The sequence below is a fragment of the Strix uralensis genome, chromosome 5 (assembly GCF_047716275.1).
Source record: "Strix uralensis isolate ZFMK-TIS-50842 chromosome 5, bStrUra1, whole genome shotgun sequence".
In the NCBI taxonomy this organism is placed as follows: domain Eukaryota; kingdom Metazoa; phylum Chordata; class Aves; order Strigiformes; family Strigidae; genus Strix; species Strix uralensis.
Genome location: NC_133976.1, coordinates 71799897 through 71817949, shown reverse-complemented (window position 1 = coordinate 71817949; position 18053 = coordinate 71799897). Strand labels below are relative to the sequence as shown.

The following is an 18053-nucleotide window of genomic DNA, read 5'->3' as shown; positions in this document are numbered from 1 at the left end:
TCCATGTAAACAGTCGCCTGCAGTGCGTGAGGAGGGAGACAGTTCCTTTTGAAGTTATTTATAGACCTGCTTTATTCTGCCAGGGAGGGGAATCGCTGCCATTAAGGGGGGGGTGTGTGGGTGAAGTGGCCATACTATAGTCTCGAGGTCACCCCCCCATCAGTGGAAATTAAACTTCTGCGTCATGCTGAAAAGATAAAATAGTTGATTGGAGAGGTGGTTTTGGTTTATCTTTCAAATGTGTTTTTGTCACATCCAAAGTATAAAGTAGGTGAGTGCTACACCCTACCTCCTTTCAGCTTTGCTAAACATGACTCTCAAAAATCAGCACTCCTTCTATGTTCATCATTAAGGGAAGTAACTTGAGATTGATACAGTGCACATACACGGGAGCTACAGGAGGGGTGTGTGTACACACATATGCAGAGCTCATGTCTCTCCATTTTATGGTATTTTTGTACTATCTTAGAATGTAACTAATTACATATTTTCTAAAGAGAAGATAAAGTATCAAACAGCTAATCTCCCAAATTTAAAAGGTATCTTTTTGTTCTACAGAAATATATTGCTATATATGATGTGCAGAAATTCTGTTCAGTTAGAAATCATGAACATACTCCATATTGAGGGAAGCCACTTAATAAACTCAGATTATATATGCATATATCCTTTTAGAATATTAATTGATGCACTTTTAGAAGTATTTTTAATAAAATAAAGGTTTCATTTTACTTGCAGGTAAATGAGTTATGCTACAGACTTGGTTCAGTGTCCAGAAGAGTTGAAAAAATTATATTTTCAATAAGAAGAATAAAGCTGTTTTTCAGAAAAACCTACTGATCTCCTTAAACTTGATCTCTGCCTCCCCACCCCCCCCCCGAGCCTATGCAGTAGGCTCAGGACTTTGAAAGCAGTAATCACAAATTGAGGGATAGAGACACATAACTTGCACTGGCATGAGGGCAGTGCTATTTGAAATGACCTAGCAGTAATAGAGGAACAGAAATAAGTGGGAAAAGTACAGTGCAATTTCTAGGCAAAAAAAAAAAAAAAAAAAAAAAAAGAGGCAGAGCTGCAGCTAGCTGTTATCCCATCATAATAACATACAAAAGAAGACTGATCAGAAACCAGGATGACACATGGGTGCATATGGCCACAGATAGAAGGGATAGTGCAAGGAACTGAGTTGAAATTATTAAGTTAGAGGGACTGGTCAACATGATTAACTGAAATCAAAGATGGGCACAAATTCTGTTTACCTCCCCTTGAAGTCAATGGGATTGCATGCTCTGCAGCCCAGAATGTCTCCCGTGGGGCCATGCCTTCATGCTGTGCCAACCACAGCATGGACAGAGGATATCCACGGAGAGAGGAAGAGGAGAAATCCTCTATCTTGCCTGATGCCAAGCAAGAGCGGAGCCTCTCCAGTTTCCAGTCCAGGCCCAGGGCTCTCAATTCCAGAGCTGTCCTTAGCTGCAGGTAGGGCATTTCCATCCCCCACCTAGACTGCAAGAGATTTTTTTTCTTGCTTCTAACCTTTATAGAAGAATCCACACTGATTCTTACTGTACATACAATCCTGCAAAGCAGAATTTGCTCATGTCCCTTCCTGTTGCTGTAATTTGTTTTCTAGCTTCTCTCCATCGTGACTGTTCCCTGAGCGCAGATTGGAGTTATAACTGTGAGACATAAGCAAACAGTGCCTCTGACGACACCAGTGAGGCAGAATTCAGGTGGTTCAGGCAAACTGTCTTGTGTAGACTTGGGGGCATAGGTTTTGGGGGTGTAGGGTTCTGTCTGAAAGCTCTCAAAGTGGCAAAAGTCCAAAGACAGCTTTTTTATTAAGGCTCTGACCAAAATGTGTGGAGGAGGGTCTTTGTGTGTCATCTCCAGCAGGCCCTACAGAGGATGTGCTGGACAATGGCCTGGGTGGGGTCTCAGTGGCAGGACATCAAAACGCCGTGACCGACTAACAGGAGCTAGGAAGGCTCTCATAATGTCAGCAGGGATCTGTGCTTCTGCTCTCACCTCGCTTCATCTGCAGCCTCTCTGAAGCTGTGTTGACTATGAACAGAATTTATATACACAATAGAAATATAGGATATTAGGTATAGAAATTAGGCCTCAGGTTTGCACTGAAAAAAATAGTTTATCCATTCATGAGGAAGAGTAGGTGCAAGAGTGTGGGCAGGATTATGCTTAGGACTATTGTCTCTGAGGGCCTTCTCTGAACAGATTCAATTACTGGCGTCAAATTTTATTGAGTCAAATCTTCATTTTTTAACTGTTTCATTATTAAATTCTTGTGTTCTGTTGTTAGGAGTTCATTGTATTTATTGCTCAGCAAACGGAGCTGCCCATCTTTAACTGCTCAGCCATGGCTTAGCAGTCTAGGATCTGAAGTCTTCTCCCACGCTCCTTGGCAATTCAGAACTCCAGTGAACTTCAGCAGGGCCTTCTCCATATAGACTGCAATACAGATACAGAGTCTCAGCTATATGATAATTTCCATTGTTGGAGAGTGAGATGAGAAAGTAAGGCCATTATAGGATGTTGAAGTAAAAGCCAATTGCAATACATTACATTAAATATTAATACTTGTATACAGGATGTATGCTATCCTCCATGCAATATGAATTGTTTTAGTAACCTCTGATGTTTCTGGTGCTGTATTCAGAGGTCTCTGCTTTAGCCTAAGGCTTTGGTGTTTTGGGCCATGAGATTGATGTACGTTACAAAAACTTTGAAGTTTTAATCAGTGACCTAATAAGGACTTCTTCAAATGAGAGCAGTTATCACACATGTAAGCTGTCCAGGAAAGACTCAAGACATCTATCAGCTACCAACCTTACGTTTTCAAAAATGAACTGAATGGTAGGAAGGAGAAAAGGTATACTCTGTTGTGTTGGCTTTAATGGCTTTCAGTGTTATGAGATGCAGTACTTGTGGTCCCAATGTTAGGCAAGATTGTAGTGTTAAACAAAACATTATTATTTTTAAAGCTTTATTCATTTTCATAGGTTTTTTTCAGTCTGTAAATGATGTTTCTGTGCCTCACTCAATTACATCTCAAACTAGTGGAATTTTGGGCCTTTGGTAAAAACACTATAGTTTTAGGGTCCCTGTTCAGAAAGTTACTTTAGCAGATGTGCCTTTTAACCTGCAGTCTGTAAGAATGTAGAGAATAAGACTCATTGCTATTAGTCAAGAGATTGAAGGTAGACTGTATTCACTGTCTTGCTGAGTTGAGAGTTTAATTACCAGCATATTTTATGGAAAACATTTTCCAGTGGTTTTAGTATCTGTGGTCTCACATGTTTACATTGCATTTGCTGTAAAGATAATGTTTGTTGTTAGCTTTCCTTCTCTTAATGAAGTGGCTTCACACTGATCTTCTTGCCTGGCCTGTCTGCTGTAGCTGTTCCTGCTTGAGCAGGAAGGATGGATGATATGATCTCAACAGGTCCCTTCCAACCTCAACCATTCTGTGACTCTGTGATTAGTTACTGTGCACTGGTGGCCTGTAACATTTTTAAAGGGCAGAAATATCAGTCAGTCCAGTCATGATAAAATGGGGATGGAAGGCAGCTTTGGTGTCCAACTCTGCAAGACATTTAGGCCTGGGAAATCTAAGCAGAGATTTCTTTTGGGGAATCAAATCACATACATAGCAGTTGAGTAGATCCTCAGGTCCCTCTCCTTGACTCCCTCTCTGACTAATTTAGGCAATATCTCACTTGGCTTCTTGACTTTTATGTATTTTGATCTATGGAGACAAACTTCCACTGGACTACACATAGCACTGGCTATCTGATTTCCAGGTTGAAGATGCAGTTCAGTGTTTGCTTTACTTTAGACCCAACTACCCTTGGTAAATTACTGGAAATGAGGCTATTGATGAGCAGCCCTGTCCTTGGCAGATCAAAAATTCTTGTTTTCTTTACCTCACAGAGATGTTGTATCAATGATTATGAAGTGCTTAGTCAGTTTACTGATAGGGCTTCCACAAAAAATTCTCAGTCTGTGATTAAAAAGGGTTTTTGAGGAATAGAGCTGAAGGTCTTTCTGACAGCTTCTTTTCTGCTCTGCTTTTCCCTGCACTACTTTAACGCAGGTGACTCAAGCTCCATCTCCCCCCTTTTCTGACACGGTGCTGCCCCTCTGGCTTCCTCACTGTTCTCCAAAGCCTCTCACACACCTGCTGCTGGAGTCACCTCTGCCGCTTCCATCTTTGAAGTGTACAGCTGGGGGAACTTCTCTGGATCCAAAAAGGGCAGAAGAGGGGGAGACTCCCTATCCTAAATACAGCGCCGTTAAATGGGGATTGCTCTACACACTTGTCTGCATCACATGATGCTTAAAAAAGTGTGAAGCGGCTCATAAATACCAATGAAATGTTCTGGATTCTCCCCAAAGATGAATGTGTCCCAAATACATAACTAGAAAGCTGTGAACTGATGTCATCTCAGTATATCTTTACACCTTCTTCCAGTTACAGCGTTTGTGGGCCTGTGCTGGATGAGGCTGAACATTTTCAGCATCTCATCCTGATCTCAACACTTTTGTCCTTGGTGTCTGTTCACATTGTGTCACTTGGAAACACTGTGCTGCCTAGCACCCAGCTCAAAGATGAGGACAGGGCAAGGGTGAGTGAGCTGGAGGGACTCCACTGGGATGCTCTCTGCAGTGCTGTCTCCTCTAGAGCCCAGCCAACACTACCTCTGTCTCTAAGGCATACACTGCTAATGGGAGAGTTTTTACCCAGTTCCCTTTCACAGCTGGCCTGGTTAGGAGAAGACAGCAGAGCAGTATGGAAAACTGTTACACACAGAAAGGAGCATGTGGAAGGCAATCAAACTTCAGTGATCAAGCTGTTATGTAGGGGCTTGCACAGCAGCTGGATCCAGAACAGCCCTAAGTGGCTCTCATCACTCTGCACTTTCCTCATAAGCATAGGTCTGCAACAAAAAGAGTGAAGATGCTCTGAGCAGTTCATTTTGGGAGGTATGCTTACAAGGAATGCCATAACAACATCAAGCAGCAGCTTGCAAAGCTTTCATTCAGCTATTACAGGCTGGGGACTGACTGGTTGGGGAGCAGGTCTGTGGGAAAGGATTTGAGGATCCTAGAGGACAGTGAGCTGAACGTGGGCCAGCAGCGTGTCCTGACATTGAAAAGGACTGTTATTAGCAGAAGCATAGCCGGTAGGTTGAGAGAAGTGATTATGACTTTCAAATTGGCACTTGTTAGACCCCATCTGGGAAACAGCATCCAGTTTTGGGCTCCCCTAATACAAGAAATACATGGATAAACTTGACTGAGTTCAGCAGAGGACCACCAAACTGGTCAAGAGCTGAAGCGCTTGCCCTGTGAGGAGAGACTGAGGGAGCTGGGCTCATTCAGCCTGGAAAAGAGATGGCTGTGGGGGATCCAGCAGCAGCCTGCCCATACCTACAAGGAGGTTACTGAGAAAGCAGAGCCAGGCTCTTTACAGTGGTACATGGTGGGAGGACATGAGACAACCAGCATAAATTGAAACTAGAGAGATTCAGACTGGATTTAAGGAAGAACTGTTTCCCCACGAGGACAGGCAGTGCCGCAGGTTGCCCAGAGAGGTTGTGCAGTCTCCTTCCAAAGGGGATTTCGAGCCCCAGCTGGATAGAGTCCTAGGGAACCCAGTCTGATCTCAGAGCTGACCCTGCTTTGAGCAGGAAGTTGGACTAGAGAAGAAAGGAGGTAGACAGCAAGGGACCTTGAACAATGCAAGGTCTCTGAGGGTGCCCACTGAGCCCAGTTAAATTCCAGTAGCAGCCTGCTGTGAGTTAATACATAACAGCATGCTGCCTGGAAAGAGTGACCATTAGCAGAGCCACAGCCTCATTGCCTTGAAGCCCCAACCTTCTTGCTTGAATTTCATTTTCTTTTGCTTGTCATTAAGCCTGCATTGACCTGGGGCTACTGAGGGTGTGCTCTTCTTTCAACAAGACAACCTTGCATCTCCCTTTGTCATTCTGGCCCTCTGCCTCTCAGTTGTGCAACTGTTTATACTGTCACACCAGGGTAGAAAACTGACCTCAGTTAAAAATAACTGAGGAGGGGGTGTATGCTATCTGTAACCCAGATTGGTTACATGATGTGGTTCACAATACCTTCCCTAAACTGTTTTACCTGTACTGCCAAAAAATTCAGCACAAGGATAGGAATGAATGCCAAGGAAAGAGGGGGACGGGATGAACTGCTTAAACAGGTACTGATGTTAAAAGAGATGCTCATCAAATTATGGCAGGATTGCTTCCTCTAAGAGGAAATGAATCCTGTGCATTAGCCTACAGAAAACATAAGCAGCTGAAATAATTTTAGGGGAAATTAGGGCTGTTGTTGGAGCTTTGGCAGCATGCAAAGAAAAATGTAGATGAAACTTTTTTTTTTTCCCCAGGGACCTGTATGACCAGTTGCTCTCAGTAATTGTGTTGTATCCTTATGAGCCAGTGCAGATAAACGTGATTTTAGTCTTCCTACAATAGCCAACCCTTAAACAATGATAGTTAGCTTTAAATGCTGCAGGCTTACATACTCCTAAAATAAATCTAAATAGAGTTCAATTTTCTCCCAATAGTTAAATTATTTTCTTACTTTCACTCTTTCATCTAAGAAATCTAAGAAATTCCTCTCTAATCTGAGGGATTCTGACCAAATCAGTCATCTGGCCTGAACTCCTCAGAGATAACTGGAAGTTACAACTGGATTTTATGTCATGGAAAAGTTAATTTTCCATAGATTTTCTAGAAAATATTGGATTAGTACCAAATCTAAAATGACTGTCTGAGGTGTTAATGGGTGAGCCAGGCATTATCATTGTGAAGTACTTCCTGTCTAAATCTTGAGAATGTAAAATTAGGGCTCACTGAAGAGATTTTAATCTAAAAGTCCACATCTGTTTGGAATTAGGCCTTTTGCAGTGGATTAGAAAAAAAATGCTACCATCTTGTCGCCTTCCTTTAGGTGAAATATTTTTCCTTTCCTTCTGTATTGCATTGTGGATTTTCTTTCTAAGGGGTGTGCGTGCAGTCTGTATGCATAACAGCAGTCAGTTGAACACCTGGCCTGGCTTTACTGAAAGTGCAAATAGGGGCAAAACAGTGGTGGAGAAAATAAGATTTGGCATAAAACAGTGATTTGTGAACATTCATCACGGTAAAATGAGGAGCATTCTCAAAGTCAGATGGATAGAGTAAATTTGCACCTGGACAACTTTTATATATCTTATGCAATTGGCAATTGGAGGAAAATATGTGCAAGATCATGCGTTTTTCTGACTGTATTGATGATTTATAGAAAAAGAACTTTCTTCCTGAACAACCTATTGAGTTTTTCAAATGAGCATGAATATGTTTGTTCTTCAGCACCTTGTTTTCTCTCTTGGTTTTGCATTGGTGTTTTGTTCAGCATATGGACAATGGGAATAAAATCTGATTCACCGCTTGCTCATGCATCCCTAATGGCTCTGCTGCGTTATAGGGCTTTGCTGCTGCACAGTTGCCTTTCCTATGGATTTCCCTTCCATATTTGTCTGATACCTGAGGGGGTAATGTTTAATTCAATAAAATTCTGTACCATACATTTTTTCTTTGGAATTATTTTAATTTATAATGGCAGAGACTGAAAAGCATGCATTCATTTCTGCTGAACTGTCTTACATTTGTGGCGTCACTTTCATTGCCCTCTTCATTCCTCATTTCCTTGTGAACTCAACAACACTCTATATTATGGGGGAGGAGGGAGGGTATTTTCCTAATTTAGAGGAATTGACATGGCATGTAGAGACATGAATGTGCCCTTTGTCCCTTTACCCACTTGCATCACTAGCAGCAGATGATTATGAGGAGAAACGAGCAATTCTCCATACTGTACTGTGAAAGCAGTCCATGAGTACAGACCAGCTCAGATGGAAGTAGTTAGGACTAGTTAGAAGGTGAAAAATGCACCTTCAGCAAGGGCAAGTGCCTAAAGCTGAAGTAAGCAGGTAGAAATTAAGCTAGATTGCAGGTTAGTGTTTTGATGGAGACTCTACTTCTCTGCAGGGTGTAGTATTAAAAATAATTTTGGGATTATATTTGTGTTTCTGAATTTCTGTCACTATCCAAGTTGAATTAACTTAACAGTTAAAAGAAAAAGCAGGCCACTGTCCTAAATCTATGGTTTTGGGACAGACCTATGAAAACTATTAACACTAAAAAGCTTTCACTAAGGCTGAAACTGGTCCACACACCCATTTTCAGCATCTCTCTTGTGGTTCCTCCCTCTCTGCAGCCCATAATTTTCTGCTTCTCGTTCTTGTACAGCATTCGTCTCCTGTCCATGATGGTTTATGTACTTTTTAATCTACTTTTTTTCAGTCTTTGCCCTACATCTTAATTAGTGTTGATTTGCTGCTCTGTAAGACATGGAGCTGACTTTTTTTATATTAAAGACCCTTTTTATCATTGTGTGACTGTAAGAAATCTGGATATTTGTGGCAGACTAGACCTTCCATACTGTGCAATGACATATTGCAATGACATGAGGGAATCCTAGAAATACTTACAAATGTTGTTTTAACATGGACTGAAAATGAAACAGCAGCAGGTTTGTCAGCTCTGCTTTGTAGCAGCTTCACCATTAAAATCATCCTTTGAAAGATCACTTTTAAGGCAGCTTTAAAATTTGTTTGGCTGAAGTAGTACACAGGAAGAAGATACCTTTTCATAAGGTGTTGCAAAAATCAACCCTTTTTTTTATATTATTGTATTGTATCTGGAGTTGTTTATTTATTTAAGCCCAGACAGGAAGATTGATGCCCAGTGAGGTTAAATAATACACTCAGTCCTTGTGATCAGTGCTGGGAGTGAGGCCCATTATCCACACAGTCATGCCATACCCTCTCCATCGCCCCCGCTCCCCTGAATCACACCTAATTTGCCTCTGTGCTGTACAGCTGTGTTCAATCCATCTACACAGCAAGTAGTTTTCCAGTGCTAGCAGTAATATATACAACACTGTGTTTAACCAAGAAGCATAAAAGATGTCATCAGTTACCGGAGTTAGTCACCTTTCACTTCAGTCAATCACTTCTGGGGACATTTCAACTAAATTATATAAACTTCATCTCTCTCTTGTGTTTTTTTTTTTTGTCTGTGTTTGTTTATTTTTAATTTTGTGATCTCTCAGAGCTCACAGGTGACACACAGTTAGCAGGGGCAATGCTATGCATTCAGTATGCACTCTGGGAAGGTTATCAGCACCAAACAGTCTTTCCTTGATTTCCCTAGTCACTCTGGATGGATCTAAATGTCAGTGAACTGAGAAGGAACTGTGAACTGCTCTTTGTCATCACTGACTAATGGCTACATCCATGGAGGGAAGCTGGAAGTTGTTAACAGTTGCAGTTTTAACTTTTGTTTTGGTTACCTAGAGGAGGAAAATCAGTTCCTAGTGGTTGGAAAGCTCAGATACAAAGATGGAAAAAGATCAGCAAGCCTGTAAGTATAAAGATAGGAATTTGGGTCAAGCAAAGGGAACAGGTGGCTTGGTGAAGTAATTCATTTATAAAAGCTTGGCAATTGGCCAAACATGAGCACAGCATGATTTAGATTTAGGCTTGCTCAGGACTGGAGTCTTGTCTACTCACATCCACAAGGCAAGATGCAGGATGCCAAGCTGCACTGAATCCTGGCCCTGTACTTCCAGCAAGACAGAGCTCTCAACCTTCTGGCATTCGAGTTTCCAGAGAGCTAGAGCATTTGGTAGGGGGATATGTGGTGGGTTCACAATTGGGTTGAACTGTCTGTGTAGGCATAGCCTCTGGTTCCTAATTTGATGGCTAATCCAGGATACTTAACAACTATGGTCTGACTTGAATCTATGATTCCTCTTATTAAAAATGTGCTCTCAATAGCTTGTAGTTTGTATAATTCATAGTATTAATAAAGACAAGTTGGAGGTTTTTTAGGTGGAAAAAGTTTTTCTCATACCCTGAATACCTCACCGAGTTTTTACAAAGCATTAAAAGTTTGCACTGTTCTGGATAGTTCCAGGTGTCTGCACAGCAATGGCAAACATGCAGAGCTTGTCCGAGTTTAGTGGAGGGACACATTTGCATTCAGTCCTTTCTTCCTTTGATAACTGCATGTGATTCTCACCTACAAACAGTTAGGAATGGTTTTATTTAAGCATCTCGTGAAGAATGCTGTCTCTAAAAATATATTCAGGATTGAGCCTCAGGGTCATTTATAGCAGGTATGACTTGAAGACCAATGCTGAAGTCCTGGCTACGTGGGTAAGTCAAAGATAAAATGGGGCAATAATTTAATTGTTGAGCCTGTGCCCACCACCTGCTGGAAAACATCAAGATGCAAGTATTTATTATAAACTGAGAATTCAGATTTCTTCCCACCAAAGAAGGGAGAACTGGCATAACTACAATTACTAGGTCTCAAACATGATTCCTGCAGCTTAATGAATTGTCGTAAGTTTGCTGAGCTTCAGTAACTGATCCTGTGCATGCACTTGACTAGCCCCAAATGTGTAAGGGCAAAGTAATGAAAAAAACCCAACAAACACAAAGCCCAGCAGAAACCTGAAGGAAAGAGTTTTCAGCTGACGTGTATCTTCCATCTGCAGTAAGCTAAAAATGTGCACTAGATCAATTACTAATCCATAAAATCTCAGTCATAAATCTGGGCCCTTTGTGACAAATTTTTAAGTAAAATGTAAGGATGTGGTAACAAGGACTCCTCTGTGAAATAAAATGTATGATATATAATAACTATAAGAGAAACAGTAGTTAGATGGAATATAATTGTCTGTGTATACCAATATGGGAGATGGAGGAACATGATGTCTGCTAGGACTGCATTACTTTGGGCATTAGGTAATTCCATTTCTTGGGCATTAGGTAAGTTTTTATTTTTACTGCCAGTTAAGGTCTGATGGTTGGCATCTGATAATAATTAAACTTTCACTTAAGATGCTGTAAGCTCAGCTGTGTAAAAATAGTAGCAAATCTGGAACAACACAGTTGAGTGATAACATTTTTTTCCAAATGTGCTGAATTTGAAGTTACAATGATGCTATATATTCTTAGATGCTTACTATTCCTAAAACCAAAGCCATATGAAAGTGATAGAACTGAATTATCTAATTTGGATACCTGGAAATTTGGAGCCTAAAGTCTGTATTTTAGTTATCATGGAAAACATTGGGTTTGCCTTATTAAGCAGGCTGAGCAACCTTGTATTAAAACCTACATGACTTCTTTTTGCTCACATGCTTTGAAATTACAGATCACACTTGTCTGGGTGACTATATGTAGATTTTGGGATACACATTTAGGCTGCTGGTTTTAAACATTTTTGCTGTGATCTATTTTAACACTGCTTCATGATTTGTGATTTCAAATATTTTCTGTCTTCTTGCTTGTGGAGAGGTATTTGTTCTAGAACGGAAAATGCAGTGACATCTTGAGTATAGTTTTAGCTCTTGGTGTTTGAAAAGTACTTTACTCACGGTTCCTTGGGCTGAGGTTAGAGACATTCAGAGTCATGCATGTGTTTTATGGCTGTTGAATTTGCTTTTGTAGCAGATTAGACTGATGAGAAGACACTTAAATCTAAAATGAGCATATAAACCTTGTTTGGGTATAAATAACCCTTTCCCTGGGTATAACAGGAAGAGTTGCAGTTAAAGACCATGCTGTGTATATTTCTTATTCTGTGAAGATCTCTTATTTGCAAGATTCTTCTTGAAATGTGGCTCCTGGTTTCTTTACCGGTGAGAACTTGAGTTAGGCATGCACCAGTGGGAGCTAGGGAAAAAAGTGCACATATATTATACTCCTATTACTACCTGCTGTAAGTCAGATACAATTTGAAAGCAAACTTTGGGCCTTCAGAGAAGGACTTACCAAGAATAAGTCCTTAGACAATATAAAAATTATTTAAATGAACAAGAGTATGTCACCTGCTTGTAAATTATTTCCAACCCAGAAGTGGGTTTGGAAAAGGGGATCCTGAATCCTGCCCCAAAACCCTGTGGCAGAGACTCTTCTGCCAGGTTCCTCAGCTCAGCTGTTCCTACTTAGGAAAGCTCTGTGGTTAAGACTGAGAGGCCTCTATTTCAAGTCTTTTACCACTTATTTTTTCAGCAGAAAGTAATCTACCACTTGAAAAGGAGTCCAAAATCTGATAAGCAGCATTTTTAGGAGCTTGCAGTCCAAGGCTTTGTGCTATCTATGAAGAAAGGAATCGCAGCTTTGCAAGTGACAGTGTTATGAATAGTCAACCACTTACGGGAGCACTGGCACTGGATGGATTCGGGGGAAAAGCCAGAGGGAGTGAGTCAGCATGACCTTGGCTGCTGTCAGAGGGATGGGTACTGCATCCAGCCTCAACGGTCACTGACAGTGGTTGGGGTCTTTAGGGGGAAGAGCCTCTGGTGAAATAAAATTCATGAGAGTAACCACCGCTGGTATGTGTCTGACAGATGTCACATGTATATAGTAGTAATGAAAGCATCAGCACAAAGCAGTTTGTAGTTATTAAAAAATAATTTTGTTAGTAAACAGGTCTGGTTCTTTGTTACCCTGTAAAAGAACAGACAGGACTTCCTTAAGGTGGGAACATTCTGAAAAATCAAAATACTGCTTGTTTCATGAGCTGCTGTTTGCCCACTAGGTCTCAGCAAGGTGGGATAAATTGTTATTTATTGCATGACAGTAGTACCAGGGGATTCTGCAATGCCTGGCACAATGAGTTTCATGCATATAAATACAAGGTTGGGGATTTTACAGTGGAAATAGACAACCTTGTCAGGGATTTGCTATTAAGGAATAATAAGAGAAATTTACAGATGAGTAATGAAGGCCCAGAAGCTGTGGAGGGATAGGCTGCCAGAATTTAATAGGAAATCTCTGGCTAAATCACAAATAAACCACAATTTTTTCTCAGATCTAGTCCAATCATTTATCTTCCAAAGATCCTTCCATTTTAAAAAGCTGGTGAACCAGAAAGCCAAAGCAATCGACTGCCCTGTACTCACAGGCCAGTGTGTGCTGGCAGTACCTCCCACTGGTGCCAGTGTGACCAGTAAGGACATTTAGGGGTTGGTGTTGCTGGTAGTTTTGCTACTTTAACACAATCAAAAGTTAAGGAAAAATGAGGATGAAAAACTTATGGAAACCTCTTCGATTTCTTAATTCATTATTCGGCAGCATTTCAGTGGTGAAGCTCTTGTCATTAGAGATCATCAATAGCTCTTCTGCTGCCCCCTGTGGAACTGTCCCCTTCACCTTACCATCTTTATGTGGTCCCTCTCCCATGTACTCTGGTGATCCCAGAGCACATGGAAAGTACGTGGGATCCCAGAGTACATTGCCATCTCTCACCCCCAGCTGCCCTTTCTGCTCTGTCCTCTCTGCCTCTGGAAGCGGACTGCTCCTGGCTGCCATCCCAGTATTTTAACAGTCTTCCTACCCCTTCCCACTTAGCCCTTTCTGAACCCTGACTCTTCTCTGCCTGTGACTGAGATTTTCATGTCAGCATTTACTAATCCTTACAGCTGGTTGAAACGCTTCATTTTATTTTGCTCTTTCCCCACATCTAGTTGTTCATTGCGGGGGAAGACCAAATTCCAGCCGCCTCTCTCTGCGAAGAATGCATCTTGCCTCTCCTCGCCCGCTGTCTCTGGGTAGCCTCACTCCACAAAGTACCCCTTGTTCCTCTTGCTGCATGGGGAAAAGTTAAATGACATGCTTTACTGTATTGAGCTCCAGCACGTGGGATGCCTTTTGTAATGAGAATATGTGGGAAATCTTCATTTAAATCTGTGAGGTGTGACTTTTGCAGTTCTTTGGAAGCTCAGGCTGGCTAAAATCTCACAGGGTGTGTTGAGCACTAAATCAGGCTTCTTGCAGAGCTGGCAATGGTTAATGTGGAGCTTGGACTGGGAGTTTGTAGAAAGTGAGCTCTGTGGGGCAAGGCCTGCCCTTGCCCTCCTGTTTGTATTAAATGTAACACAATAAGCCTCTATTCTTGGCTGGGACAATTAGGTTCTATGACAATATGAGTAATTAATAATAATAATCGGGCCTCTTCTGTGGATGGGCTGTTAGAAATAATTTCCTTCTGCCAGTTGCTTCTCGAGAATGTGGTTTTGAACTCTGAGATCCTGAAAGAGATAATCGAAACACAAGCAGCTGTCACAAACCTTTAACTTTGTTTGTGTAGGCAGCGGTGGAAATTCCCAAAACTAAATTGTTGGATGGCTCACTGGTTTGTGCATCTTTTGTTGCAGCATTGAGCTCTTATGCAATGGACCCTTGTTTGATTAAAGACCCTTCTCACTAAGAGTGGGTTTCAACTGTCACTATTTTTAACAAGGGGAAAAGAAGCAACATCACACAAAGCAAACCACTGATCCCCCATTGCTCTGCACCCGATTCACTTATGGAGGACACAGAATGAGCTGTGCTGTGCACTGCCAATGCACTGCCGTCAGGATGATCCAGCTGTTGCAGCTGCAAGAGGTAGGCTCTTGTTTCCAGATGTCATTTATGAGATGGTGGTGACTGAATCCAGCCTTCATCCATGTGGCAGCTTGGGCCTAAAGGCAGGATAAAGCATTTGCTCGCTTTGGCACATCACAGTCCTCCAGCAGCTTTCTTCATCCCCTTTGCAGGAGGGGCAGCATCTGGCCCACTGGCTGCCATTTAGATGAGCCTAGTCAGTGGTGGTAGTACAGTGTAAGGAACAATGTAACATGGGTCCTCCTGTCCACAGGGTTCACTGAAGTCTGAAAACTCCTTCTGTCCATCTTCTACCCCATATGTAAGAGAAGATGAACTGTAGAGGCCTTCAGAGACCTCTTTCACAACCTTCTTTGTAGCCTTTGTTAGAACTCTGCCAAAAAAGGCATTAATGACTCTGAAATTTAAAGATAGGCATCCAAAAGATACTTTATTCCTCCAAATTTCCTACTACTAATAAAAACCTTAATCCTTCAATGAATGTAAACCTGACTTTTTCAGAAAGATGACAGCTGGTGAAATGATGGTGAAGACGAGTATGACTGAGAATGTCCCATTGTTATTCAGGATTTTATAGTACTAGGCTTTCAGTAAGCAATGCAAGAATGTAAGTGTCCTCAGTAGATTGTTGCTAATGAGGAGAATAGTAATTTCTGAATTTTTTTTTTTCAATCCCTGTTCTTTTTCTACTCTGGTAACCACAGTAATTACACTATAGTTTTGTGGTTTTAAGATATCCATGACCAAAACCTCTTCTGGTGACCAGTTTGTTATTATAAAGATTGTGTTGTAGCTTGCAGCCAAAGGCACTAGTACTAATACAGAGTGTGATTTTTATCTGTTCTCATAAGGTATGCAGACCCAGGTACAGCAAGTGTTTTTTCAAATTTTTTTTTTTAGATAAAAATATTGGGCTCCATGACAACACTGTGAATTATGATCTAAATTCTCTGCTGCTGCACCTCTGCTGAAATCAACAGAATTATGCTAGCAAAGAATTTGGTCCTTCGTAGTGTTAAGTCACACAACTCTAATAGCGACTGTCGTAGTGACATTCCCAGAACTATAAAGTGTTTTGATGGGAGCTTGGTAGCAGACTGGAAGCACTGGTGACTCAGTGGGCAATGCTCTGCTTTCTGAGTCAGAAATGAACTGGTACCCCAGTAGTGCAGTTTGTAGTTTGGTTTTTTGTGTTGTTCTTATGAGATGTAAGCCCATCTGTTTTCTTAAAATTATTACATACTACTTTTTCCAAAGGAAAATTAGTATTCTTGTTGCTATTTTGTAAATTTAGTATCAAGATAGCTACCTCTGGCTGGCTGTTTTTACAGAGCTGGTAGGAGAGATTAATCACCTTTGCAATCTTTACCCTTCAGTCAAATTTGGTCATAATTAGCCAACAGATTCCAAGTTATTAGAAAACATGAGACTTTAAGAGCCCATAGCAAACAGGCTAAGACTTGCTGCTTGTTGTTCACCCTGGATAGTTAGGTCTAAATTTGTGTTACCAAACTGGTCACCTTCCATGCTGAAATGCATCCTAATGAGGTTTAAAGCCAAATTCCTTTCTCATTTTCAGGTTTGTGACCTGTTGCAGAAAGGAGATTTTCTTCTATGATAGATGTAAGAAGGCTTTTGCCTCAGTGCAGTGTGGCATGAAAAGGGCAGCAGTACAAGTGTCAGCTTTTACAAACCAGGCAGCTTCTTACACCAGAACAGATAAGAACAGAATCTGGTCCCCATGGCTAATCTAGAAGTTGTGCCTTTTTGCAAATGTTAGCTGAAACATTTAGCTAATATATTTTAAAACTCCCTTCAAGTGAACAAACGGTCTGCCAGCCAAAATCCTAACTCTGACATAAAGAGGAATTGTAGGCGCATCAGTCCCCAAGTTAATCACCTCTTAGTATGTCACAGAACATCTTTCAGAATCTGTTCAACATAACTTGAACTAAGGGACCACCAGAAACATTTTATAGCTAGTCTTCTTCTCTAATACTTATATTGAGAGTTATTAGGAAAATACTAAAGAATAATTTAAAGTTCTGCAAGCTGGGGTGGGGAGCTAAGGAACTTCTATTTTATGTAGTTCATGAAAGATTATTTTACAGGTTATGTCTGAAACCCACTGACTGTAGAAGCAAAGAGGGACAAAATGTGCACTTCAGAGATCCACTTTACCCCCTAAAGTCTCAAATAGATAAGGTTCCTTTAAGATTCTTATAGAAGCAAGGCCTTTTAAAGCAACATTAAGTTAGCAAAGAAGTGTATGGTCTTGCTCAGAGTTCTATGTGGCCATACTTGAACAGGGGTTGGAACAGATGACATCCAGAGTTCACTTCCCCCTCAACCATGCTGTGAGTCTGAGCAAAGGAGTTCTTAAAACTGGCTTCGAAACTCCAGCTGCACATGTGAAATCCATGGAAGATCTTTGCTTCTCCATTGGAATTCCCTCATCACTTTCATAGAGATGAAATAAAGGAAAGTAAAGCAAGAGATCAGATTTATAAAAGGAGCATCTCACCAGAGAAGGCTGCACACTGGGTTGTCCCCAGCAGAATTAGCTTTAAAAACCTGTGGAAGACCTCCTGAACTAGCTGTAACTGGGATATAAGTGTTAGATGAGCACAGTACATTCGTTTGGTTTTGTTTGTATGATCTAGTTGCTGAAGATTTGTTTAACCATATCCTTGATGAAGTGTGCTGGGCTTGTTATTTTTCCGCTTAACTTTATCCAGTAATAAGTGTAATCTAAATATGAAACTTGTATGTATGCAGGATCCCACAGGAGCAGATAACATTAAGAGGGTAGATAGATATTCATGGAACAGCAGGACTCCTAAAATGTGCATCTGCTCCACCAAGCTGCACAGGATTGTATCTGCCATGTCTGTAAATAAAGATCTTCTGCAGGGTCTGTGAACCACAACTACCAGGAGCAAAGGGAGAGAAAATGGAGAATGTTGCTTCTCTTTCCCTCAAAATCAAACAGCAACAAATAAAAAGCAACTCCCCTGTCCTCTCTGTCTCTGTGTACAGTGAGTTATATAAGTATATAAACATCAGCAAGAACTGGAATGAGATGGCATCTCAAATGAATGCAAAAATCTTAGTGTTTGCAGCAATCACTTGTATTTGTGATCACAATAATTTTGGCTGTTATGTAGAAGTTAAACTTGCATCTGTAACTGGCTGAAATGAAACAGTTTCTAAATTAAGCTTAGAACAATTTAAAATAAATTGCAGTATTTCCTTTCAATTCCAATGGAAGCCTTTTTTATTTCCCAGGCTGTCTCAATTTTGTTTGTATTTCTATGTCATTCAGAGTAGGCAGGTTTTTTTACCTTCTTTGTAACAGAGGTACGAAGTAGTTTGAGAAAGCATGGGGGAAAAAAAGTTTGCAGCAATTGTTCATTTAAAATTAAAATAGGATTTATATCTTCTGCAACAGGTTTTCTTTTTGTTGTTGTTTTGGCTATAATTTCCTGATTTT

The 18053-nt window shown here is 40.9% G+C and overlaps 1 protein-coding gene across 8 annotated transcripts in view; it reads left to right on the top strand.

The window, feature by feature from the left end:
• BICD1 (BICD cargo adaptor 1) overlaps positions 1-18053 on the top strand; it is a 183216-nt gene that overhangs the window by 773 nt on the left and 164390 nt on the right. The window contains exon 2 of one of the 8 annotated variants that reach the window (XM_074871565.1): positions 739-1183. The exons of the other annotated variants lie outside the window; for them this stretch is intronic. Within the exon in view, the coding sequence (XP_074727666.1) occupies positions 739-840 (102 nt within the window). The 3' untranslated portion in view covers positions 841-1183. Of the gene's footprint in view, positions 1-738; positions 1184-18053 lie in introns of those variants that run through there. 8 annotated transcript variants of the gene reach the window in all.